Source organism: Mustela erminea, chromosome 1, assembly GCF_009829155.1.
Source record: "Mustela erminea isolate mMusErm1 chromosome 1, mMusErm1.Pri, whole genome shotgun sequence".
Lineage (NCBI taxonomy): Eukaryota > Metazoa > Chordata > Mammalia > Carnivora > Mustelidae > Mustela > Mustela erminea.
Window position 1 is genome coordinate 87,622,108 of NC_045614.1, and position 25,942 is coordinate 87,648,049.

The window sequence follows — 25,942 nt, forward strand, 5'->3', positions numbered from 1 at the left end:
TGGAAGCAATAAAAATGAAAACACCACAGTCCAAAACCTTTGAGATGCAGCAAACACAGTCCTAGGAGGGAACTATATTGCAATATAGGCCTACCTTAAAAAGCAAGAAAAGTCCCAAATACACAACCTAACCTTACACCTAAAGAAGCTAGAAGAAGAACAGCAAATAAAACCTAAAGCCCGTAGAAAAAGGAAGGTAATAAAGATTAAAGTAGAAATAAATGATAACAGAAACAAAACAGTAGAACACATCAATGAAACGAAGAGTTGGTTCTTCGAAATAATTAATACAATTGATAAACCCCTAGCCAGACTTACCAAAAAGAAAAGAAGAAAGGACCCAAATAGATATAATCATGAATGAAAGAGGCGAGATCACAACCAACATCACAGAAATACAAACAATTTTAAGAAAATATGAAAAGTTATATGCTAACAAGCTGGACAATCTGGAGGAAATGGACAAATTCCTAGAAACATACAGACTACCAAAACTGAAACAGGGGAAGATATAGAAAATTTGAACAGACCCATAATCAGCAAAGAAATTGAATCAAAAATCTCCCAACAAACCAAAGTCTAGGGCCATATGGCTTCCCAGGGGAATTTTACCAGACATTTTAAAGAAGGGTTAATACATGTTCTTCTCAGACTCTTCCAAAAGCTGGAAACGGAAGGAAAACTTCCCAAATCCTACAAGACCAGCATTACCTTGATTCAAAATCCAGACAAACCAGAAACATTTCTATACACCAGGCCCCACTAAAAAGGAGAATTATAGGTCAATATTCCTGATGAACATGGATGTAAAAAATTCTCGACAAGATAGTAGCAAATCAAATCCAATAGTTCATTAAAAGAATTACTTACCACAACCAAATGGGATTTATTTCTGGGCTGCATGGTTGGTTCAGTATTTGCAAATCAATCAACATGATACACAACATTAATAAAAGAAAGGCTAAGAAGCACATTATCCTCTCAATAGATACAGGAAAAGCATTTAACAAAATAAAGCATTCATTCTTGATAAAAACCTGAACAAGGGCCCCTGGGTGGCTCAGTTGGTTGGGTGACTGCCTTCAGCTCAGTTCATGATCTCAGGTCCTGGGATCAAGCCCCTCATCAGGCTCCCTGCTCGGCAGGGAACTGCTTCTTCCACTCCCTCTGACACTCCCCCTGCTTGTGCTCTCCTGCTCTCTCTTCTGTCAAATAAATAAATAAAATCTTAAAAAAAAAAAAAAACTCTCAACAAAGTAGAGATAGATGGATATGGCCTAAAGGCCATATCTGAAAGACCCACAGCTAATATCCTCAGTGGGGAAAAACTGAGAGCCTTTCCCCTGTTGTCAAGAATGAGACAGTGATGTCCACTTTCACTATTACTATTTAATATAGTATTGGAAGTCTTAGCCTCAGCAATCAGACTACAAAAAGAAATAAAGGGCATCCAAATCAGCAAGGAAGTAAAACTTTCACTGTTTGCAGGTAACATGATACTCTGTAGAAAACCTGGAAGACTCCACCAAAAAATTGCTAGAACTAATAACATGAATTCAATAGCCGCAGGCTATAAAATCAATGTAGAGAAATCTGTTGCATTTCTATACACCAATAACAAAGCAGCAGAAAAAGAAATCAAGGAATCAGTTCCATTTGCAATTGTACCAAACCCCCTAAGATACCTAGGAATAAGCCTACCCAAAGAGGTAAAAGATATGTACCCTGGGAACTATAGAACACTTAATGAAAGAAATTCAAAAGGACCCAAAGAAATGGAAGACAGTTCATACTCATGAATTGGAAGAAAAACATGGTTAAAATGTCTCTACTGCCGAAAGCAATCTATACATTTAATGGAATTGCTATCCAAATACCACCAGCATTTGTCACAGAGCTAGAACAAACAATCCTAAAGTTTGTATAGAACCACAAAAGATCCCAAGTAGCCAAAGCAATCCTGAAGAAGAAAAGCAAAGCTAGAGACATCACAATTCTGGATTTCAAGCTATATTATAAGCTGTAGTCATCCAGACAAATATGATACGAAAATAGACACCTAGATCAATTAAACAGATTGGAAAACCCAGAAATTGACCCACAGTTCTATGGTCAACTAATCTTCAAGTTAGCGGGAAGGAATATCCAATGGAAAAAAGGCAGTCTGCTCAAGAAATGGTGTTGGGAAAACTGAACAGCAACATACAGAAGAATGAAGCTGGACCTCTTTTCTTATACCATACACAAAAGTAAATTCAAAATGGATGAAAGACCTAAATGTGAAATAGGAAACCATCAAAATCCTATAGGAGAGCAAAGGCGGCAACTTCTTTGACCTCAGCTGTAGCAGCCTCTTACTAGACACGTCACCGGAGGCAAGGGAAACAAAAGCAAAAATGAACTTTTAGGACTTCATCCGGATAAAAAGCTTCTGCACAGCAAAGGAAACAGCAAGAATAAAAGGCATCCTACAGAATGGGAGAAGATACTTGCAAATGACATATCTGGTAAATGGTTAGTATCCAAAATCTATAAAGAACTTACCAAACTCAACACCCAAAAAGCAAATAATCCAGCTAAGAAATGGGCAGAAGACATGAAAAGACTCTTTTCCAAAGAAGACATCCAGATGGCTAACAGACCCATGAAAAGATGCTCAACATCACTGATCATCAGGAAGTGCAAATCAAAATCACAGTGAGATACCAGCTCACATATGTCAGAATGGCTACAGTTAACACAAGAAACAACAGGTATTGGTGAGGATGCAGAGAAAGGGGAACTCTCTTGAACTGTTGATGGGTATGCAAACTGGTGCAGCCACTCCGGAGAATAGTATGGAGGTTCCTCAAAAATTGAAAATAGAACTATCTTATGATCCAGCAATTGTACTACTAGGTATTTTACCCTAAGGATAAAAAAATAATAATAATAATACAGATTTGAATGGGTACACACACCCTGATGTTTATACCAGCATTATCAACAGTAGCAAAACTATGAAGAGAGCCCAAATATCCATTGACTGATGAATGGATAAAGAAATGTTTACACACACACACACACACACGAATATTACTCAGCCATCAAAGAGTGAAATCTTGCCATTTGCAATGATGTGGATGGAGCTAGAGTGTATTATGCTAAGTGAAATATGTCAGTCAGAGAAAGACAAATATTATTGTATGATCTCACTCATGTGGAATTTAAGAAACAAAACAGATGAACATACGAAAAGGGGAGAAAGTTAAAATGGGAGAGGGAAACAAATCATAAGACTTGAAAAATTTTTAAGTTATTTTTTTAATTTTTAAAATTGATTTATTTTTTAAAGGGTTTTATTTTTTATTTGTCAGAGACAGACAGACAGACAGCACAAGAAGGGAGAGAGGCAGACAAAGGGAGAAGTAGGCTTCCTGCTGAGCAAGGAGCCTATTGTGGGACTCGATCCCAGGACCCTGGGATTATGACCTGAGCTGAAGGTAGCTGCTTTACCAACTGAGCCACCCAGGTGTCCCCCGTAAGAGACTCTTAATGAAAGGGAACAAACAAACTGAAGGTTGATGGAGGGATGTGGTAGGGGATGGGCTTGTTGGTTGATGGATATTCTGCAGGGCACTTGTGATGAGCACTGAATGTTGTATCTAAGTGATGAATCACTGAATTCTCCTAAAACCAATATTGCACCGTATGCTAACTAACTAGAATTTAAATAAAAATTTAAAAAAATAAATATTTTTCTAAGAATTTTACAGTGTTAGCTCATACATTTAGGTCTTTGATCTTTTTTGAATGTCGTGAGGTGAGGTTCTAGTTTCTTTTGCGTGTGAATACCCAGTTGTCCTAGCACTGAGTTTTGAAGAAACTATTCTTTCCCATTGAGTGGTCTTATCCAGACTAATTAACCACACATAATATGGGTTTATTTTCAGACCCTCAGTTATAGTCTGTTGACCTAGTATCTATCTGTCCTTACCTTAGTACCACATTGTGGTTTTGATTACTGTAACTTTGTAATAAGATTTGAAACCATGAAGTGTGAGTTTTCTGTGTTCTTGTTTTCCAGGAATGTTTGGACTACTCTGGGTTCTTTTGTTTCCATATGAATTTTAAGATCAGCGTTTCCATTTCTGAAGAAAAAAAAAAAGAAAAGAAAAGCTGTTGTGATTTTAATAGTAATGGCATTGAATCTGAAGAACACTTTGGGAAATATTTCCATCTTAACAATATTAAGTCTTTCAATCTGTGAACACAGGCAGTATTCCCATTTATTTAACATTTCTTTATTCTTTCATCACTGTTTAAAAGTATAAGTCTTGCATGTACCTCCTTGGTTAAATTTATTTGAAAGTATTTCATTCTTTTTGATGCTATTGTAAATGGAATTATGTTTTTTAATTTTGGATTGTTCATTTCTAATGTATGGAAAGAGGTGATTTTTGTGAATTGATCTTATATTCTGTAACTTAGCTGAATTTGTTCATCAGTTTTGACAGACTTTTTTTTTCCCTTTAGAGATTCTTCAGGATTTTCTATATATAAGATCGAATAAGAAATAATTTTACTTCTACCTTTTCAATTTGGATGCCTCTTATTACTTTTTCTTGCTGAGTTAGTCTGGCTAGAACTTCCAGTACAGTGTTAAATATAAGTGGCAAAAGTGCCTGTCTTATTCCTATATCCTTGTCTTATTTCCTTAAGAGGAAAGCATTGAATCATTCAAGATTAACTATGATGTTAGCTGTGGGTTTTTCATAAGCATTGTTTATTATGTCAGGGAAGGTCCCTTCTAGTTTGTTGAGTAATTTTATCATGAAAGCATGTCAGGAGAGTCCAAGATGGCGGGGAAGTAGGAGACCTTAGTTTTGTCTAGTCCTAGTAATTCAACTAGCTAGCTAGCTATCAAATCATTCTGAACACCTGTGAACTCAACCAGCTAGCTATCTAAGAAAAGAATAACTGCAACTCTGCAAATAGAAAAGCAACCACTTTCTGCAAGAATGACAAGACAGAAAAACTCACCTCAAAAAAGAGAAGAGGCAGTACTAACTGCCAGAGACTATGGAAATAAGTAAGATGTCAGAATTAGAGTTCAGAATCACAATTGTAAAGATAGTAGCCAGTCTTGAAAACAACATAGAAGTCACTAGAGAGTCCCTTTCTGGGGAAATAAAAGAACTAAAATGTAACCAAGTCAGAATCCAAAGGCTATTAATGAGATGCAGTTAAAACTGGAAGCTCTAACTGTGATAAATGAAACAGAAAGAAAGAGTTTGTAATATAGAACACTAAATGATGGAGAACAAAGAAGCTGAGAAAAAGAGAGATAAACAACTTCTGGGTCATGAGGGGAGAATTCGAGAGATAAGTGATACCGTAAAGCAGAACAATATTAGAATAATTGGGATCTCAGAAGAGGAAAGAGAGAGAGGCAGAAGGTATATTGGAGCAGATTATAGTGGAGAACTTTACTAATCTGGGGAAAGAAACAGGCATCAACATCCAGGAGGCACAGAGAACCCCCCTCCCCCCAAAAAGTAGGCCAATAGCCCAGTGTGTAATAGTGAAACTTGCAAATCTCAGAGACAAAGAGAAAATCCTCAAAGCAGCTCAGGACAAGAGGTCTATAACCTACAAGGTTAGAAACATTAGATTGGCAGGAAACCTAACTACAGAGACCTGGCAGGCCAGAAAGAATTGGCATGATATATTCAGGTCTAAGTGAGAAGAAAGCACAGTCAGGAATACTTTATATCCAGCTAGAATGTCATTCAAAATAGGAGTGATAAAAACTTCCAGGACAAACAAAGACTAGAAGAATTTGTAATCACCAAACCAGTGCTACTAGAAATACTGAAAGGGGTCCTCTAAGCAAAGAGAGAGCCCAAAAATAACATAGACCAGAAAGGAATGGAGACAATATATAGTAACAGTCATTTTACAGGCAATGCAATGACACTAAATTCATATCTTTCAGTAGTCACTCTGAATGTAAATAGGTTAAATGCCCCAAAAGACACAGGGTATCAGATTGGATAAAAAGCAAGACCCATTGATATGGTATCTGCAAGAGGCTCTGTTTAGGTCCAAAGACACCTCCAAATTGAAAGTGAGGGGGTAGAAAACCATTCATCAGGCCAGTGGACATCAAAAGAAAGCTGGTGTGCAATTCTTATATTATACAAATTAGATTTTAAACCAAAAACTGTAATAAGAGATGAGGAAGGACACTCTATATAATTAAAGGGTTTATCCAACAAGAAGATCTAACAGTTTTAAGTATTTATCCCCTAACATGGGAGCAGCCAATTATATCAGCCAATTAATAATAAAATCAAAGAAACACATTGTAATAATACAATAACAGTAGGGGACTTTAGCACCCCCCTTACTGCAGCAGATAGATCATCTAAGCAGAAGATGAACAAGGAAGCAAGGGCTTTAAATGACATGCTAGACCAAATGGACTTCACAGATACATTCAGAACATTCTATGCTAAAGCAACAGAATGCACATTCTTCTCAAGTGTACATGGAACATTCTCCAGAATAGATCACATCCTGGGTCACAAATCAGGTCTCAGTGTACCAAAAGATTGGGATTATTCCCTGTATATTCTCAGACCACTCTGCTTTGAAACTAGAACTCAGTCACAAGAGGAAAGTTGGAAAGAACTCAAATACATAGAGGTTTAAGAGCATCTTACTAAAGAATGTATGGGTCAACCAGGAAATTAAAGAAGAATCTAAAAAAAAATTAATGGAAGCAAAGAAAAATGAAAACACAACTGTTCAAAATTTTTGGGAAGCAGCAAAGGCACTCCTAAGAGGGAAGTATATAGATAGCACTACAGGCCTTTCTCAAGAAACAAGAAAGGTCTCAAATACACAAACTAACCCTACACCTAAAAGCAGCCAGAGAAAGAACAGCAAAGAAAGCCTAAACCCAGCAGGAGAAGAGAAATCATAAATATCAAGCAGAAATCAATGAAATAGAAAACCAAAAGAACAGTAGAACAGATCAGCAAAACTAGGAGCTGGTTCTTCAAAAGAATTAATAAGATCAATAAACCGCTGGCCAGGCTTACCTAAAAGAGAAAGGACCCAAATAAAATCATGAATGAAAAAGGAGAGATCACTACAAACAATTATAAGAACATATTATGAACAATTTATATGCCAGAAAATAAGGCAATCTGGAAGAAATGGATGCATTCCTAGAGATGTATAAACTACCAAAACTGAGGCAGGAAGAAATAAAAAACCTGAATAGACCCAGAACCATCAAGGAAATTGAAGCAGTAATCAGAAATCTTCCAACAAACAAGATCCCAAGGCCAGATGGCTTCCCAGGGCAATTCTACCAAACATTTAGAGAAGAAATAATACCTATTCTTGGGAAGCTATTTTTAAAAAATGGAAATGGTAGGAAAACTTACAAACTCTCTGAGACCAGTATTACCTTGATCCCAAAACCAAAGACCCCATGGAAAAGGAGAATTACAGACCAATATCCCTAATGAATATGGATGCAGAAATTCTCACCAAAATATTAGGCAATAAGATCCTACAGTTAATTAAAAGGATTATTCATCATGACCAAGTGGGATTTATTCCAGGGCTGCAAGGGTGGTTCAGCATCTACAAATCAATCACTGTGATACACTACATAAATTAAAGACAAGAACCATATGATCCAGAACTCAGGAAAGTGCTCTACTTATTTTATAATTTTCTTACAGAGATCCGAACCTGTAAAAGGGGGAGACTCATAAGATGAGGTGTGAGAGGGTACCAAACTCAAAACTTTCTGTGTCCTCAGGATCTGTCACCCTCCTAGAATGTTGATGCTCAGCCGAGCTTCAGTGTCAAGACTTTTTATCAAGGATTCAGTTTATAGGTATGATAGGTTGAATTGGTGGTTATATGGTTAAATTCATCTTTAGCCGTGTTCCTCTTCCTGGAGGTCAGCTGGTCAGGTTAATAGGACATGGCTCACAGCCTCAACCCTCTTATCACATGATTGTTCTTTCCAGCATGACCAGCCTCAATCTGGAACAATCCAGGGGCCTACCATGAGTTACCTCATTAGTATATCCCAGAGCCCTAGATATCATCCTAGGGGCTCACTGTGAGTAACAAAGACACGTGTATCACTCAGGAAATTGTTAGGTCTTTAGAAACTCTCAGGTATCCAGGACAAAGACAAGACAAATTTTTTTTTATTTAACATTTTACATATATTACTTTGTTCATCTGCAGATGTGTCAACTATAAAGGGTAAATTTCTTTCTCCTCCCCCTTTGTTTTCCTGCCTTTACATGATTTAATAATCAAAACCAAAGAGAGCTATCCTGGAGAAATCTTTCTTCCACTTTGAGACCTATGAATAAAAACTTGTGCGATGGGGCACTTGGGTGGCTCAGTGGATTGAGCCTCTGCCTTCGGCTCAGCTTGTGATCTCAGGGTCCTGGGATCGAGCCCCATATTGAGCTCTTTGCTTGGTGGGGAGCCTGCTTCCCTCTTTCTCTGCCTGCCTGCCTACTTGTGATCTCTCTCTCTCTGTGTCAAATAAAATCTTTAAAAAAACAAAGCAAACTTGTGCAACCCACTCCAAATGAATCAGCATGTTTTCTTTTGTACCTTCATATTTCTATGTGCAAATAAAAGCAAACATATATCTTTTTCTTTCTATACAGTCTACACTGTATAGATTCCAGTGTAACCTGCTTTTTTCACTTAAAAATCTGGAAATACTGGGGCACCTGGGTGGCTCAGTGGGGTAAGTCGCTGCCTTCGGCTCAGGTCATGATCTCAGGGTCTTGGGATCGAGTTCCGCATCGGACTCTGCTCAGCGGGGAGCCTGCTTCCCTTTCTCTCTCTCTGCCTGCCTCTCTGCCTACTTGTGATCTTTCTCTGTCAAATAAATAAATAAAATCTTAAAATATATATATATGGAAATACATATCCAGGATATATCAGTTGAATATGCATTCACAGTTTGGTTAGATACTGACAAATTGTTCTCCCACAGGAGATTATATTAATAAAGTTATTTCAGTCTAGAACTCAAATAGTTTCAGACTTCTTGATCTTTGCCAGTTTGAGAGATGAACAGTGGTTTATACCTATAGTTTTAATACGAATTTATCTTATGAAGTCAGGCATCTGTATATGTTTGCACATTTGTGCTTCCTTTTGTGTGAATTGTTCATTTCTATTCTTAACCTGTTTTTTAGTGGAATTTTTTTTTTTACTTTTTCTTATGTTTGTCATTTGTTGTACTTTGTGGTTACATCTACATTTGTTGTACAACAAATTTGTTGTACTTTGGTACAATATTTGTTGTACTTTTTGGGTACATTCTACACTGAAAAGTGTAGAAATTTAACTTGCAATAGTTAGAAACATGAAGTTTTATGACTTTCTAAATGCTTGTGTCTTTCCTATTAGATTATTTTAATAAAAATATTGTGTGGCTTTTTCTAATACTTTTATACTTTGTTTATTAAGGTGTAATTTAGCAGGGCACCTGGGTGGCTTAGTTGGCTAAGTACCTGCCTTCAGCTTAGGTCATGATCCCAGGGTCCTAGGATAGAGCTCTGGGCTCAACAGGGAGTCTGCTTGTCCCTCGCCCTCTGATCCTCCCACCTGCTTGTGCCCTTGGGTACGCACAAACATTCTCTCAAGTAAATTAAAATCTTAAAGCTCACACGTGCTCTCTCTCAAGTACATAAAATCTTAATTTTAAAAAAGGTGTAATTTAGCTGTAGTAAAATTTATCCTTTTTGGTATACAGTTTTGTGATACCTTACAAATGCATTTAATGACTTTCATTATCCCTAAAAATTCATTTGTGCCCTTTTGTATTCATCCCCTCTTGGAGTCCCCAGGTCCTGGCAACTACTTACCTCTTCTCTGTCTTTAAGGTTTTGCCTTTTGCAGAGTATAAGAAACTGAATCATTCAGTATGCAGCCTTTCATTTAGCATAATGCATTTAAGATTTACCCATGTTGTTGGTGTGTTCAAGTCATTGATTCATTCCTTTTCTTTTACCTTTCATTTTGTAGTATATGAATTTACCACAGCTTATTTATCCATTCTCTACCTGAGGAGTGTTTGGTTTATTTCCAAATTTTGGAGGTTATGAATAAAGCCAATAATAATGTTCATATACAAGATTTTTTTTGAGCATAAATTCTTTATTGGATTCATACCTAGGAATAGAATTGTTAAGTTATATGTTAATTATATATATGACTATAAGCAACTGCCCAAACATTTTCCGTAATGGCTGTATTATTTTGCATTCCCACCAGTAGTGTATGAGAATTGTAATTGCTCTGTATCCTTTCCAGTATTCAATATTGTCCATGGTTTTTTTTTTTTTAAGTCATTGTACTAGGTGTGTAATAGTATTCCATTGTGCTTTAATTTGCATTTTCTTAGTGATTAATGTCTGTTTATTGTCTTTTGTGAAGTGTCAAACTGTTTACATCTTTAGCCCATTTTAAAAATTGGGCTTTTCTATTACTCGATTATAGGAGTTCTTTATTTTGTATATAAATCCTTTTTATATATCTGATTTGTAAGGATTTTCTCATTGTGACTTGTATTTTCATTCTTTTAATGATCTTTTTCAAAGAGCAGAAATTCTTTACTTTTATGAATTTTAATAAATCAATATTTTTATCTCTGGATTGTACTTTTGATCTTGTCTCTAAGGCATCTTTGCTTGTTCCAGGCCACAAAGATTTCATCCTGTGTTTTTTTTTTTAGAAGTCTTACAGTTTCAGATTGTATGTTTAGATCTGTGATCCATTTTCAGTCATTAATTGTGTTTGATATTAGCTGGAGGTGTAAGTTTGTTGTTATTGTTGTTGTTTTCCTTGCCAATTGATTCTTCAGTTGTTCCAGACCATTTTTGGGGAAGATTACTTTTTCTCCTTTGACTTGCTTTTGTGTCTCTGTCAAAAATTACTTAACCATGTATGTGTGCATATATTTCTGGACTCTCTTGTTCCATTTCGTTAGATCTGTATGTCTCTCTTGCAATATTGTACTGTCTTGGTTGCTGTAGCTTTCTAGGAGGAGTGTGAATTCTACAAATTTATTCTTCTTTTTAAATATTGCTTTGGTCTTCTGTATAAATTTTGCCTTTCCATTTGAATTTTTGAATCATTTTATTCATTTCTACCGATAACAAAGATACTTTGAGATTGTATTGAATTTGTAGATAAAATGTGGAAAAAGTGACATCTTAACAATATTCAATCTTTTAATCCGTGAATGTGGTATCTCTTCATTTATTTAGGTCTTTGATTTCCTTCAGCAGTTTAGCTTACAGATTCTGCATCTATTTTGTCAAATTATCTCAGTATGTCAGTTTCTGGGGTGCTGCTACAAATGTTGTGCTTTTAAATTCTTTATTTCCAGTTCATTGGTAGTATGTGCAAGTACAATTGTATTCCACGACTTCGCTAAACTTACTAGATAGGAAAACGTTTTCAGAGATTCTGTGGCATTTTCCACATAGATAAACATGGTGTGTGGTAATATAGGTAGTTTCTTTCTTTCTAAATTATATGCCTTTTATTTCTTCTTGTAGCCCTATTGCAGTGGCAAGGACTTTCAATACAGAATAGAATAGAATTGGTGAGGGCAGGCATCCGTGCTTTCTTTCTCTTTTTCTTTTTTTTTTTTTTTTTTAAGATTTTATTTATTTATTTATTTGACAGAGATCACAAGTAGGCAGAGAAGCAGGCAGAGAGAGGAAGGGAAGCAGGCTCCCTGCTGAGCAGAGAGCCCGATGTGGGGCTCCATCCCAGGATCCTGGGATCAAGACCCGAGCCAAAGGCAGAGGCCTTAACCCACTGAGCCACCCAGGCGCCCCGGCATCTGTCCTTTCTCTCCCCTTAGGGAGAAATCAGTCATTAGTTTCTGAGTACTTTTATAGTTCTTTTAACACAAACAGTTCAGTACCGTGATCACTTAGCAAAGGAATCCTATGATTTTTTTTTTCCATATGGCTTCCATTTTTCCTGATATCATTCCATATGTATGTATGTCTGTGCCCCCCATACATGGACTTCAGTCAGAGCACTTACTGCATTGCTTTGCTGTTTGCTTTTTACTTATCTTTCTCTTTTAATAGAAGATGAGCATTTTGGGGGGAATTAAGAAATGGTGCTAATGTTTGGGATAATTGATATTAGGTTTGACCATATGAAATTGCCAGTATTCATTTTTTCTGCTTACAAGGTCTAATTATCAGTGTGAGAAATGTTTGTGCATGAGAAATTGTTCATCACTATTGTGTGCTCATAAGCAAAGCCATGAAGCCTGGAAATATTGATATAAACAGATACAGCCACTACCCTTGAAGGAGATACTCTCTCTGTGGAAGACAGGGTCTTTACAACATTCAGATATGTTTAATTCTGTGGTGGGTCTGTCAGTATATGCACAAATTTAATCTCAGTTGGAATCTCCTGTGATCTTAGCTTCATACTTCTCAGTATCTTGGACTATAAAACACTTTGGCAGTGATTTCTATAACTTACTGAGAAGCTTGACATACTTTTATATGTGATAACTTTATGTGAAAATATACTCTGTACATTGTTCAGTTTGATGTGACTTCTTTTTAGTCACTAAGTATCTTGTAAATTTCCTTTTGAAGTAACTTGATATTTTAAAAGGAGAAAGACATTAAGGAAGTCATAATACAAATAAAACTGTTGCATTTCCCTACTCCAATTTTTTTGTATAATTTTTTAAATTGTAAATCATATATGGGGAAACTATAATATTTTGTACTATATATATTTGTGTAATACTTAGGCTCTCAATGGTCTTTCACTACTCTATTGCAAGTCTGGAAAAAGGAATATATATGAGAGATTTTCTGTAAGCTTCATGAGAAGTCAGAAACTTTCTTTTGTTCACTTATATTCCTTGCACTTAGCACATTACATAGTTATTAACAAATGATTATTGAATAAGTATTTGTGGTGGGAGGAGGCTAAACTAGCTGGACTTGATTACAGTAAGTATATGTGCTACTGAAGCAAGCACTTGAAACAGTAAGAAAATATAATTTATACATGAAACATGTTGACTTTAGTACAGATAAAAGTTACTGTAATCACATGTTTGATAAGCATCAAGATAGTTACAATTTTCGAGGCAATTAAATTATACTGTAAATATATAGTAACAAGACTTTTTAATCAGTTGTTCAGGAATTTGCTTATGATATTGTTTTGGGCTTGACTATTAACAAAATTAAAATGTAACATTAAAATCTTTAAAGCACCATTTTGTTTCATTTTAACTCTTGTTTAAAATACATGACTCAGAGAAGACTACCTTTGTGTTAGTAATAATCAGTAGATAGAAGTACCCAGAAAATTTACTTTCTTTTGTATTTACTGCCACCAAATGACAAATTAATAGTATTACTATGTCTGTTATATTAATACTGTAGAAGACATACTAAAGGTAATGCCCCTTTAGTAGTATTCTGACAGAGTTAACTTGTTCATAAAGAGTTGGGACAAGAGAAGAAAAAACAAATTTTAATCCATTTAGAACTGTAGTTGATCTTCTACCAGAGTATATAGACTGATTTCAGTCTTCTTTAACATACAGAAAGGTATATTAGAACAGCGGAAATCACTATGACAAAGATGATAAAAACTTGATAACTCATACCTAATAAGAAATACATTTGACAATATACTTTTATACAAGGAATTTAATTCTTACGTTTATTCTGTCTAGGTTATTGTGCTTGAGAATGATGACTCCCAAATATTTTAGGCCTAATTTTATTTATTTGCAGATAAGCATTTTCCTGAAATTATTGGGATATTATCCTGGAAAAAGTATTATATAAGAGTGTAAAAAAAAAAAAATAGAAGCAACCCAAATTTTCAGTCTTAGGAAAATTGGTTAAATACAATAAGGTCTTACTTTTTAACTTAATGTTACATAGTAACTGAGCATGTAGTAGAGAAATATGTAAGGAGATGGATAAAGGCCCATATTAGTAAATGAGGGAGATGAGGAGAAGTAAGTTACTGAACAGTGTATTTTCATAGTTTTTTTTTAAAGTGCATTTACTGAAAATAACTATCAGTGTTTATCTTTGAGAGATACTATGGTTTCTTAAATTTATGCATTTCTAAAATGAACATGTTTTTAAATATTCAGAAATTATGTAGATCGAATATTATGCTTTATAGACACATCATTCAATTATATTATAGTGAATATATTCAAACAATTTTGGGGGGATTTTGTTGAATAATGAAAATGTCTTACTGCAGGCAGATCCGATTCGGACTTCACTTTTTGAGTGTCTTCTGATTGGTTCATATTTAAAGAGAAGCTTTGCAAAAACTCTGTCTTGTTACACAGATTAACAGTTTTCTTTCTTAAAACATCTGAATTAGTAAGATTTTGAATATTACCTAATAATTCAGTGCTTCGTTAAGGTGCTCGTTATGTTTATAACCTAGCCCTTCGTTTCTAGGGTCAGCATATTCTTGCTTTTGATATCTGTTTTCTGCTACAGGCCTGAGATTGAAATTGAAGCAATACAACTACTGCCTCTACCAGAGGAAAATAGTATGGGGATTCCTATTATGGTAGGTTATTTTCTAGTAGTCTCTCTGCAATAATATAGGCAGCTCTTGTGATTCATTGGTTTATTGGTATTTATGCCTCCTCATAAATTAAGCATAGCTTTTCTACATTCTATATAACTGTATGTAAATCCTTCCTGTCAGTCAAAATCTTTTGTTGTAGACATTTTGTTTAAGTGTGGTGGTGCATGTATTCCTGGAAAATTTAATTATAACAATTGAATTCAAATAGGTATTTAGTGGAGGAGCTGAAAAACCCAATTTAAGAGCTCTTTGATCTTTGTGTATAGTTTGGAGAAGAGAAGAATGAAACCGTTGAATATTAATGGTACCGCAATTAGTGTTTTCTGTTTTTTTCTTTTTTAAACTGGTATTACTGGATGTTTTCATTCTTGTTCATACATCACTTTGTTCATACTTATGTGTAATATGTTTGTGGAGCACTTTGTAAACATTATCAGCCATTCAATATCACTGGTGAACCTCAGTTATGTGGTGGTGATTCCTGTGTTTTTAGTGAAAGTGGTATAAAAATCTCATAAAATTTGGAGATGTTAGACTGAAGGCACTTGTGAAGACAACATAAGCTAGGTTTGATACCATTGGCATTGTTTTCTAGGCTTTTATTTGAAATTCAAACATTGAAAGGTTGTGTAGAAAGGAAAAACATGTGGCTCAGTAATTGGCTTCTTTACCATTATCAGGTTTCAACTTGCTATACATTTTGTTAAATATTTTTAATCCTTACTGTTAAATATTTTTAATCTTAAAAATCCTAAATATTTTTAAATCCTAAATGTTAAATATTTTTAATCCTAAATACCATTTGAGATTAAGTAGACTTGATGCAAAGTTGTTTACCACAACAAAAAATCACCCTTACTGGGTTCATTGTAATTTGTTAGTTAAACTTTTTTTTTAAAGAAGAGAAGATGATTAGAGCTCTATTATGCTGAAAGCTGAAAGATTCTGTCTATCTGTATTCTGGTACAAAGGGAAGAGATTATTGGGAAAACATTTATTAGATTGTGTTGTTGATTGGAATAATTTTGGTTGACATTTAAGATTCATACTTGAGACATTTTGAATTCTGTGTGAATTAACCAGTTGTGACTCTTCACCTGACCTTTCAAAATTGTCTACTAAATTACCACTAAAGAAACAACTCACACAGGATGGCTTTTGCTGACTAGAATCCCACTGGAAATTCTTCCCCTCATACAACCTTATTTTTGTTCCTTAAAAGTCATTTTCTAAATGGGTGGTCTGACTTCAAGGTCCTGGGAGTCTGCTTTCCCCTCTCCCCCCTCCAACCTTCATGCACTCCTGCTCATGCATGTGCTCTCTCTTTCAAATAAAAAGCAGGTGCCTGGGTGGCTAGCTCAGTGGGTTAAGCCTCTGCCTTCGGCTTGGGTCATGATCCCAGGGTCCTGGGATCGAGCCCCACACTGGGCTCTCTGCTCAGTGGGGATCCTGTTTCCCTCTCTTTCTCGGCCTGCCTCTCTGCCTACTTCTGATCTCTTTCTGTCAAATAAATAAAATCTCCCAAAAAATCAATAAGATCTTTAAAAAAAAATTTTAAATCAATCAATCAGTCTTTTTTAACCATTGGTTCAATAAAAGCTTTGTATGAGTCTTGAAATACTCTAATTCAATCAGATTTGAATAATGGGTATGCCAAATAGAAAAAGAAAATGTCAGACTTAATATAGTAAGGATAAGATTTGATTGGAAAAATGGTAACAAATAGCAGACACCATCAGTATCATGTATTTTTTCTTTCCTGGTAACGCAAGGTCAAAATTTAACTAGTTTTGCTATGTGATCATTTTATAAATTGTAATTTTTATCTTTCACCACTGGATGGTGCCTTTGCATTGGTTTCTGCAGACTGTCTAAATTTACTTACATAAGGAACATTTTAAAATTTGTAATAAAGAACAATGAAATTAAAATTTGATAGTGATACAGTAGGTTAAACATATAGTTAAACATAACCATTATTTGTGACATAATATATACTGTAATTATTTTCAAAAAAGAAATTCTTTCATATGAAAGAAAGGTAAGAGCTATACCTGACCGTGTTTTCTAATAGTCTTCAGTTCACCACCTTAGAAACATTTTAGATGTTTTGATTTTTTTATGCAGTTCTATAATTTAAATGGCATCTAAATAAACCCATTTCTTGATTTGTAATACACACACACACACACACACACAACACACACACACACATACAGATAGCTCAGGCTTTTAAAATTGTTTTTGATGATCATCTTTCTTCTACCTAGTAGCCATCTATCAAAGCCTTTTATTTCACGAATACTATATTCAAACTTTCTTTTGTTAGTTGACCAGGGACTTTCTGATGGTTACCCTGCTTGGGCAATTTGGGTTTATCTAGGATTGTAACAAACAAAACTTGAGTTTATTGGGATTGTAACAAGGCCATAGGGAGATCGCAATTCAAGGAAATAATAATCTTAAGTAATGAAGCATTCACTTATATTTTAAGATATTTAAAAAGCAAAATAAGCACCAACTCTAGAACATGAGTGTCTCTAAACCTTACTCTGAGACCTTTTTTGTCCAATTCAGTCTGTTGTTTCCTTTTCTGTTATTTAAAGGATTATTTATATGAAAACAAAGTTATAAAAACAGGTTATCTGAAATTACCCCTTCTTGTATTCTGCTCTTCAGTAGCTATATGATAGATAGCTTTTGAGGAGTGAATTGGAAGGCATGTATACCAGAGCAAGTTTCAAGTCTCCGTTTCTTTGCTCTGGATTCAGTGCCCGGCTGTTCTAGTCTTTGGAGCTGTGGGTATGGAACTGCTAAATGGCTTTGGTTGATAGGCTTGTTTCTTAACAGTGAAGCTTCACCTAGGCAGTATGCAGATTTTGGTCCTAAATTTTATTACTGGGGCATCTGCCTTTGGCTCAGGTTGTAGTCTCAGGTCCTGTGATGGGGCTCCTTGTTGGGCTCCCTGCTCAGCAGGGGATCTGCTTCTCCCTCTGCCCTGCCTCCCTGCTTGTGTTCACTTTCTTTCTCTCTTGACAAATAAATAAAATCTTCAAAAAAATAAATTTTATTATTTATTGGGATGTGAACTTCTGTCATTTAACCCTCATAGAACTTATTTTTCTTACCTCTAAAGTAGTGCTTGAGTTCAGCAAGTAAGCATCATGACTAAGTGGTAGTATTACTCAGAAAAAATATATATGTACACATTGCAGGGAAATAACACAATACTTTTTTTTTTTTTTTTAAAGAAAGATCCTTCTGATCATTATTTAACATATTTAGAATCCTATTTTATATATTGTAGGTTTCCATTTAATACTTTTGTAAGTATTATTTGTCCCATTTTTTGGAAGTTCTGTAAAAATTTTGTTTCTAAATATTCATTTGGGGCCCCTTGGCAGCTTAGTGTTTTAAGTGGCTGCCTTTGGCTTGGGTCATAGTCCCAAGGTCCTGGGATCGAGCCCTGCACCTGCCTCCTTGCTGGGCAGGGAGTCTGCTTGTCTTTCTCCCTCTGCTCCCCCCTCTCCCACTTGTGCTCTCTCTTTGTCTCTCTCCCGCTTTCTTTGAAATAAATAAATAAACTTCAAGTATCATTCAATTTTATTGTAATATATGCTATATTTTAAATCATTTTATTGTTCAACATTTAGTTTTTTTAATGTTTTGTTATAAATGATGCTTGAGTAAAATCATGATATGCAGAGTTTTGTAGGCCTCACTTTCCGTTCTATCTACATTCTTGTAAGAAATGCTAGCTTAAAAACTTGGAAGACTTACCAATGAATGCTACTGACAGCATTTGGCAACCTTTTTTCCCTAGAAAAGTTCCAGTTACTCATTTTATCATCCCTCGTGGTCTCTGGCTTGGACAGTTGCATCCAGTAGAGTAGCCTGCTATTGTTTTCTGTCTTTAGTATCAACTCATTTTTAGGCCATCTTTTATATTGCATCCACAATGAGGCTTTGAAGATGCAAATCTGATTATGTCACTCTTTGACTTAAAACTTTTTAGTGGTTTCCTCATTTTTCTGCAGGTTAAAATGTTTATACTTTAATGTGGCATTCAAGGCCCTTCATGATTTAGCCCCTGTCTGATTTCCCACCCTTATTTTAATGCAGCCCTATTATATATTTTGTTGATAAGTAGGAATGGAGTGTTCTAGGCAGGGGCAGCATCATATTTAGAGGCACAGCTGCAGGAAACAGCATGGTACATTTAAATTGTGACAAGTACATTTATAGATGTGAAACTTAAAGACAAGGTAGTGGTGGTCTTTAATAGAGTGTACGTTAATAAAACTTAGTTGACTAAATAAAAGCAGGCAAATAAAATTTTATCTATGATTTAGAAAGTAACTGGTGATAAAGAGAATTATTAATGAAGAGTCTTGGTTACAATGTCAGAAATCCCAACTCAAAATGACTTAAATGCAAAAGGAAATGTGTTGGCCAGCAGTAGCAGGGTTGTCAGGCAGAACTAGATCTAGGATTTGGTGACAATAGATTTCCCACCAACCCCCCACCCTTTTAAAATTTTGCCCCTTTTTTACCTCTCATATAGGCAGTTTAGCTTACATTGTCCTTACTTATAATCCTGAAAGAAAAGAAAGTATCTTTTTCCTGATAGCCTTGGCAGGAAAGCAAAGTCCTGAGGAAGACCCTGTCTGACTTGATCATTTGTTCATCCCTGAATTAAACATGTGACTAGGAGGAAGTGGTACTCTGGCCAGTCCTGAGTCTCCTATATATCTTGGGACTAGCTGAACTCCTGAAAGGAAGGGATTCTTGTGAAAGAATATATGTTTACTACAGGGATAGATAGAATTGGTGAAAAAGGAGAACAAGAATTGAGAGATAAGAGGTGGTTTTGTTAACTTGGGTGGGTCTGAAGTAGATCGCTATGAAGAAAGGAAGTTCAGGAGGTTTTAGGTAAAATGCCTACAAGTAGGTGACTAATGAGAAGTGGGAGATGAAGTAAGGGTAGGCTTCTAGATAATTCTTTATGTTCTGGGCTTTTGTATATATGGTGATGCTCTTACTATTAATCAACCTGGGAGGTTTAGAAAAAGAATACTCTGAGGCAGTGGACTAGAGATGGTAAGTTGATTTTTGACATACTGAGTCAAAGATAATCTGGAATATGCAGGTTAAATGGCTCATTGTGTATTTGAAAGTTGTATCTGAAGGTTAAGACTGGAAATAAAGACTTGTAAGTTATCACATGTGATGGCTGACACTATAGATATAGATGAGATTGTCCAGGAAGAGCTTGTAGACAGAAAAGTGGGCTGCAAGAAAAGCCCATATGTAAGTATGAATGGTGGAAGAAAAGCCATGTAGAAGGGACCAAAAGAGAAGGTTTAGAAATATAGATGAAAATTTTATGGAAGACAGTTTTAATAAAGATCATTGGTATCCAGTATTATAGAGTAATTTGAGAAAAATGAAGATTTTGCAATAATTACCATTGGTGACCTTAGACCAGTTTCAGTTGAATGGTGAGTATGGAAGTCAGGGTGAAACAAGTAGAAAATGGAAGGATAGCTCATTAAGGAAGCAGAGAAGTTTGGTGTAGGTGAAGATGAAGGGATAAAGACAGCAATAGGGATAAATCAAAGTGATAATGGAATTAGGATTGATGAAGTTTATAAAAAGATGGAAGTAATTTTGAAACAAGTAGAAAATGGAAGGGTAGCTCGTTAAGGAAGCAGAGAAGTTTAGTGTAGGTGAAGACGAAGGGATAAAGACAGCAATAGGGATAAATCAAAGTGATAATGGAATTAGGATTGATAAAGTTTATAAAAAGATGGAAATAATTTTGAAACTTACTGTTTCTTCTGTGACTATAAGCCCCTTCCCAGTGACTGCAGAGTCACTGAGGTATGGTACCTGGCATGTAAGAAGTGTTTAATAAGTGACTGCTGAGTGAATGAAGGTTCAGAGAGGAAACCTGAAGATACATACTTGTTTAAAGGTAAACCAGAAGGAAGTTGGAAGAATTCATCCTTGTTCTCTTTCTCTCTGAGGTAAAATGCCAAGAAATAGTGCCTCCCCAACTTGCTTACCTCAAAGCACAGCTGTGAGAAAGCAGTGTGAGAATAGATGTGAGAGCATTCTCAAACTAGGAAATACTGATACAAATAGAAGGGAATAATACTTTTCATTTCTGGCATCTTAGAAATCAGGGACTTCAAATCACCTATTTGGTTCTCACCAGCTCAGAAATCCCATTTGCTTTAACAGCTAATTTAACTTCTCTTAGTTATGTGATTTGTAGGAAGAGCTAGGCTTTGGAGACAGATGGTCCTGGGTTAGGATTTTTCTCTACTTGTCAGCCAGGTGATTTCCAGTGTTTAACTTATCCAGCTCAGATTTTTATCTGTGAAATTCGGAGTAGAAATACCTTGCAGTCATATTGTTACAACTGAGTACACATAAAGTACATAGAATCATTGTGGGTATTCACATTACCTGGGATGTTTATCCCAGCCCTGTATGAGTAGCCAATCTTGTTCCATCTTCACATAATATAATATTGCTAGATAAAACTACCGTCTTATATTGAATTTGATTTGATGCTGCTACTTGTTGTTATTCATTGATCTAGTTCTTATCTCTAGACCTATACAACTTGGTATCTCTTTATAATGATATCACTTCAAATATTTTAAAGCTGTCATAGTCTCTCTGACTCCTTTTCAGACAGAATACGTGCAACTTCATTGACACCTTTTTTTCCTTAAGATTTTATTTATTTGTCAGAGAGAGAGAGAAAGAGAGAGAGACAAGCAGGGGGAGTGGCAGGCAGAGGGAGAAGCAGGTTCCTCACTGAGCAGGGAACCTGATGCGGGACTTGGTCCCAGGACCCTGGGATCATGATCTGAGCCAAAGGCACATGCTTAAGTAACGGAGACCCAACCCAGGTGGCCCTTCATTGACACTTACATGGTTTTTAGATCCATTATCGTTCTGGCTTTGAGTTATATTCTAGTCTCATTACTTTAGATATGGTTTGACCTATGTCTAGGAAATAATGTACTTTTTCTAGAGGAGAAAAGTGAGATGAATAGGAAGCATTTTTTGAAATAAAAATTCCATTTTAATTGGTCAAAACTAAAGTGTAATTTTACTGTTTCATATTCTAAAGTATACTGTTTCGTCAGTGACACTTACAAAGTGATTACCTTCAGTCTCTTTTAAGATAAGGTACTGATAACTGATTCCCCCCCCCCATCCTTTTTTTTCTTTTAAAGATTTTATTTATTTATTTGACAGACAGAGCTCACAAGTAGGCAGAGAGGCAGGCAGAGAGGCAGGCAGAGCGAGAGGAGGAAGCAGGCTCCCCGCAGAGCAGAGAGCCTGATGTGGGGCTCGATCCCAGAACCCTGGGATCATGACCAGAGCCAAAGGCAGAGTCTTAACCCACTGAGCCACCCAGGTGCCCCTGGTTTTTTCCCCTTTTAAAAATAAATCTCTAGAGCCTTCAGTATCATTCTGGCATTAGTGTGTTGTGCGGCATTAATAAAGGTGGAAAAAGTGAACTATTGAAATAAAATGCCAAGATTCAGTTTTCCATGTAAATCATAGTGTACTTTTGGTTGCCTACTCACCAGTCATTACCCACTTCCTTCCTTGAGGTCCCCAGTTTTATTTGGAGGCTCAGTCCTCTCCTACTTGACTTGGGGAAGTCCTTATTAGTGTAAGTTAAGCAGAGTAATTCTACTCTGCCTTGTAGTGATTTAAGAAGGAACATAAGAGCCGAAACTGGTCATATGTCAGGAAACGTCAGTTTAGGTAGTTTCTAGAAAAGTCCTTTTCCTACCTAAAAAGGGAGATGCAGCAAGAAACTTCCCTTTCTGCTGGGCAACAATATATGTCTATTGGATGCCTTGAAGTATGGCAGATATCTGTGACTATGACCGGAATTATCCCTAAGGTCCATTCTGAGTCTGACAGAGAAGACTCAGCTGGAGCTTAGGGTCAGTCAGGTACCTTAGAGATACATTAATTTTACTTCTTGTTTATGATAAGTCTCTTTATTGTATAAGTCAGTTGAGTGTAATGTGCTGTTTTATTTTAGTCTAACATTAGGATAGCCCTAATGGTAAAGAACAAACATACTTGAAAGTCTGCTGTACAGAACAGGAGACACTTTTTGGGAGGCCCATTAAGCCATAATGATGAGTCTCATAATTTTAAGATCACATTAGAATCATACTCAGGTCCAAAGCTTCATGAGTATTCTCATATACTAAATGTTCTGATTGTGAACAAAACAGACAAAAACATTTCTGTACTGCAATAACTGATAAAGATTTAATTACCCAGTTAGTGAAGAATGAGCCAATTATCAGTTTTGACAGGGCCCCTTCTTTCTATTTAAGAAGTTCAATATTGACTACATCTAAAGGAATTGACCTTGTTTTACTCTGAAGTAACAGGAAGTTATAAGCATGGATTTTTTATAGGTTTAACAAGGGCATGAAAATTTATTTATGCAAAAAAATTCCATGCCTGATACACATTAGAAACACCCTTTCCTTTTTTTAACAATAGAAGCTGTTCTCTAAAATTTTAGATAGCACTCTTTAATAAAGGGAGCTGAAGAATATGAAAAATGTTCTAATTATCTGAGTCATTACTTCGACTTTAAAATAGTTACTAGTTTCAGTATTTTTGTCTCCACCTTCTATAGTTTAGAAAGATGTGAATCATTTTCTTTAGTATTTCCCAAATGATAGCTGCTTTGAAAGGGAAGTGATGTATGTGGTCCTAATTTGTATGTGAAATAACTAGTGTACACTTCAGTTACTGATTTTACTGCATTTTGTGGGATTCCCTTGGATGTCTCATGTAATTACTGTTTATAAAGGTAAACATTGGGTAACCATAGCAACTTATTTTTAAATTGAAAATTTCCCCCAGTTTTTAAAGTGCAGTAACTTGATACTCCATTTATCCCAGTGTTACCACGTTGTAGAAACCAGAATGATTTGTAAATAACCTCTCCTCAGTTTTTTTTTTAAAGAAAGACAAAAGTTCAGCCTGTTTAAAAATTTTACATTCTAATTTGTAACACTGGACCTAAGTTGTCTTTGACACAGTTGCTTAGAGATAATTACATAAATAATAATGTAAAATTATATTTCAGAGAATGTATTTATTCTGGGTCTGGCAGGACATAAGTCATATGCCAGAGATTCTGCTAATTAACATAAATCCCAACAAAAATTATACTAATAAGAGACTGATCATGTAGGATATTTAAAAATAATACAGCTTAAATAGCTACTTCAGTCTGGCCTTCAATTCTGTCTAAATGATGAATACTTTTGCTTAATTTTAAACTACTTCTTGAGGTAGTCAATAATTTGAAGAAAATAATCCAAATTTTTAAAATATTGCATAAATGTAGTACTACATGCTTGACAACAGAATGTTTTCCTCCCCCTTTTCCCTTAGTTTTGGCGTATTGGGTGTATTCTAGAAAACTATCTATATTGTTATATTTGGCTTATTAAATTTTTTTTGCTTGTATACTTTTGAAGGAAATAATTATTTCTTTTTAAAACTCAAATCTAAAAAGTCATTTTAATGTTGATTTACACCTTAAGTTCTCACATGTAACTCTTGAATATATACTCTTTCCGGGAAGCCCATTCCATTTCCTATCTTGACTGAAATTCTATGTTTTCATAAGTACATGATTCTCCAGAGGTCATATGTATCTTGGGAATGCCTGTGTGTGTGTGTGTGTGTGTGTGTCTGCGCGTGCGCATGTGTATAAAGGAAGGAGAGGAATAGAGTCAGCATTCTTCTAGTCATCCACTATAGCTATTAAAATGTTACTTGTCTACCTAACTATAAAAAAATCTTCCTTCTTTTGAGGCACATGTCCTCTGGCTAGGTGACTTTTCTGGTTGTTTGTTGCTGTTGTCTGGCAAATCTCACTCCAACCTTCTACATCTGGATCAGAGTTCTATCAGTCATCTACATGTTTCATTTCTTTGTAGATGACATTTTATGTATCATATTTCACAGTGTCACAGCTTCCACACTAGTAATCCTCTCCACTTGGCTCTAACCACATACTCCAATATCCATATCCCACAGTTTGTTTCTTGTACTACCTTCACGTCTGTATTTTTGTTATCCAGTCTAGACCCCATGACCCATTACTTTCAACTTCTACACACTCACACTTTTCAACTTTTCAACTTCATGCTTTCTCTTCCACTTGACTTACCTACATCAACCCTTCCTACCTTTTTCAGAAGACAGAGATCTTATCTTCATAACTCAAGGTAATTTTCCACCTCCATACTAGAATTTCCCTTTTTCTGCATCTGTGAAATTTCCTCTTTTATTTTTCAGTTATTCCCCCTTTTTAATCTTTTTAAAATATTTTTTCAGCATTAGGTTTTATTTTCTAAATTTTTTTTTTAAATTTAAATTCAGTTAATTAACATATAATGTATTATTAGTTTCAGAGGCAGCGTTCAGTGATTCGTCAGTCTTACATAATATCCAGTGCTCAATACATTGTGTACCCTCCTTAATGTCCATCATGCAGTTACCCCTTTTTGGGGATACCGAGTCTTCTAATTCATGAACACAGAATATGTTTCCATTTATTTATGTCATTTTTATTTCTTTCATCAGTGTTTTCTTTTTTAAAGAATTTATTTATTTATTTGACAGACAGAGATTACGAATAGACAGAGAGGCAGGCAGAGACAGTAAGAGAAGAAGGCTCCCTGCTGAGCAGAAAGCCCAATGCGGGGCTCCATCCCAGAATCCTGGGATCATGACCTGAGCTGAAGGCAGAAGCTTTAACCCACTGAGCGACCCAGGTGCCCCGATGTTTTGCAATTTTTTTAATGCACAAGTCTTTTACCTCCTTAGTTAAGTTTATTACTAAGTATTTTATTGTTTATGATGCTATTGTAAATGAGGTTATTTTTTGAATTTCCTTTTCACATAGTTCATTCTTAGTGTATAGAAATGCAAGTGATTTGGTTGATTTTATATCCTGCAACTTTACTGAATTAATTATAAGATTTCTTTGTGGAGTCTTGAGGGTTTTGTACATAATGAGATCATGTCTTCACTTTTTTTTTTTTTTTTTTTTTTACTTTTTTCTGATTTATGTGTCATTTATTTCTTTTTCTTGCCTCATCTAGCTAGGAAATCTAGTACTTCATTAAATGGAAGTAGTGAAAGTGAACATCTTGGCCATGTTCCTAACTGTAGAGGAAAAGCT

The 25,942-nt window shown here is 35.4% G+C and overlaps 1 protein-coding gene across 7 annotated transcripts in view; it reads left to right on the forward strand.

The window, feature by feature from the left end:
• ANKRD28 (ankyrin repeat domain 28) overlaps positions 1-25,942 on the forward strand; it is a 205,317-nt gene that overhangs the window by 42,437 nt on the left and 136,938 nt on the right. For 3 of the 7 annotated variants that reach the window (XM_032332459.1, XM_032332477.1, XM_032332512.1), the window contains one exon: positions 14,583-14,655. The exons of the other annotated variants lie outside the window; for them this stretch is intronic. In XM_032332459.1, coding sequence (XP_032188350.1) covers positions 14,583-14,655 — 73 coding nt within the window. Of the gene's footprint in view, positions 1-14,582; positions 14,656-25,942 lie in introns of those variants that run through there. 7 annotated transcript variants of the gene reach the window in all.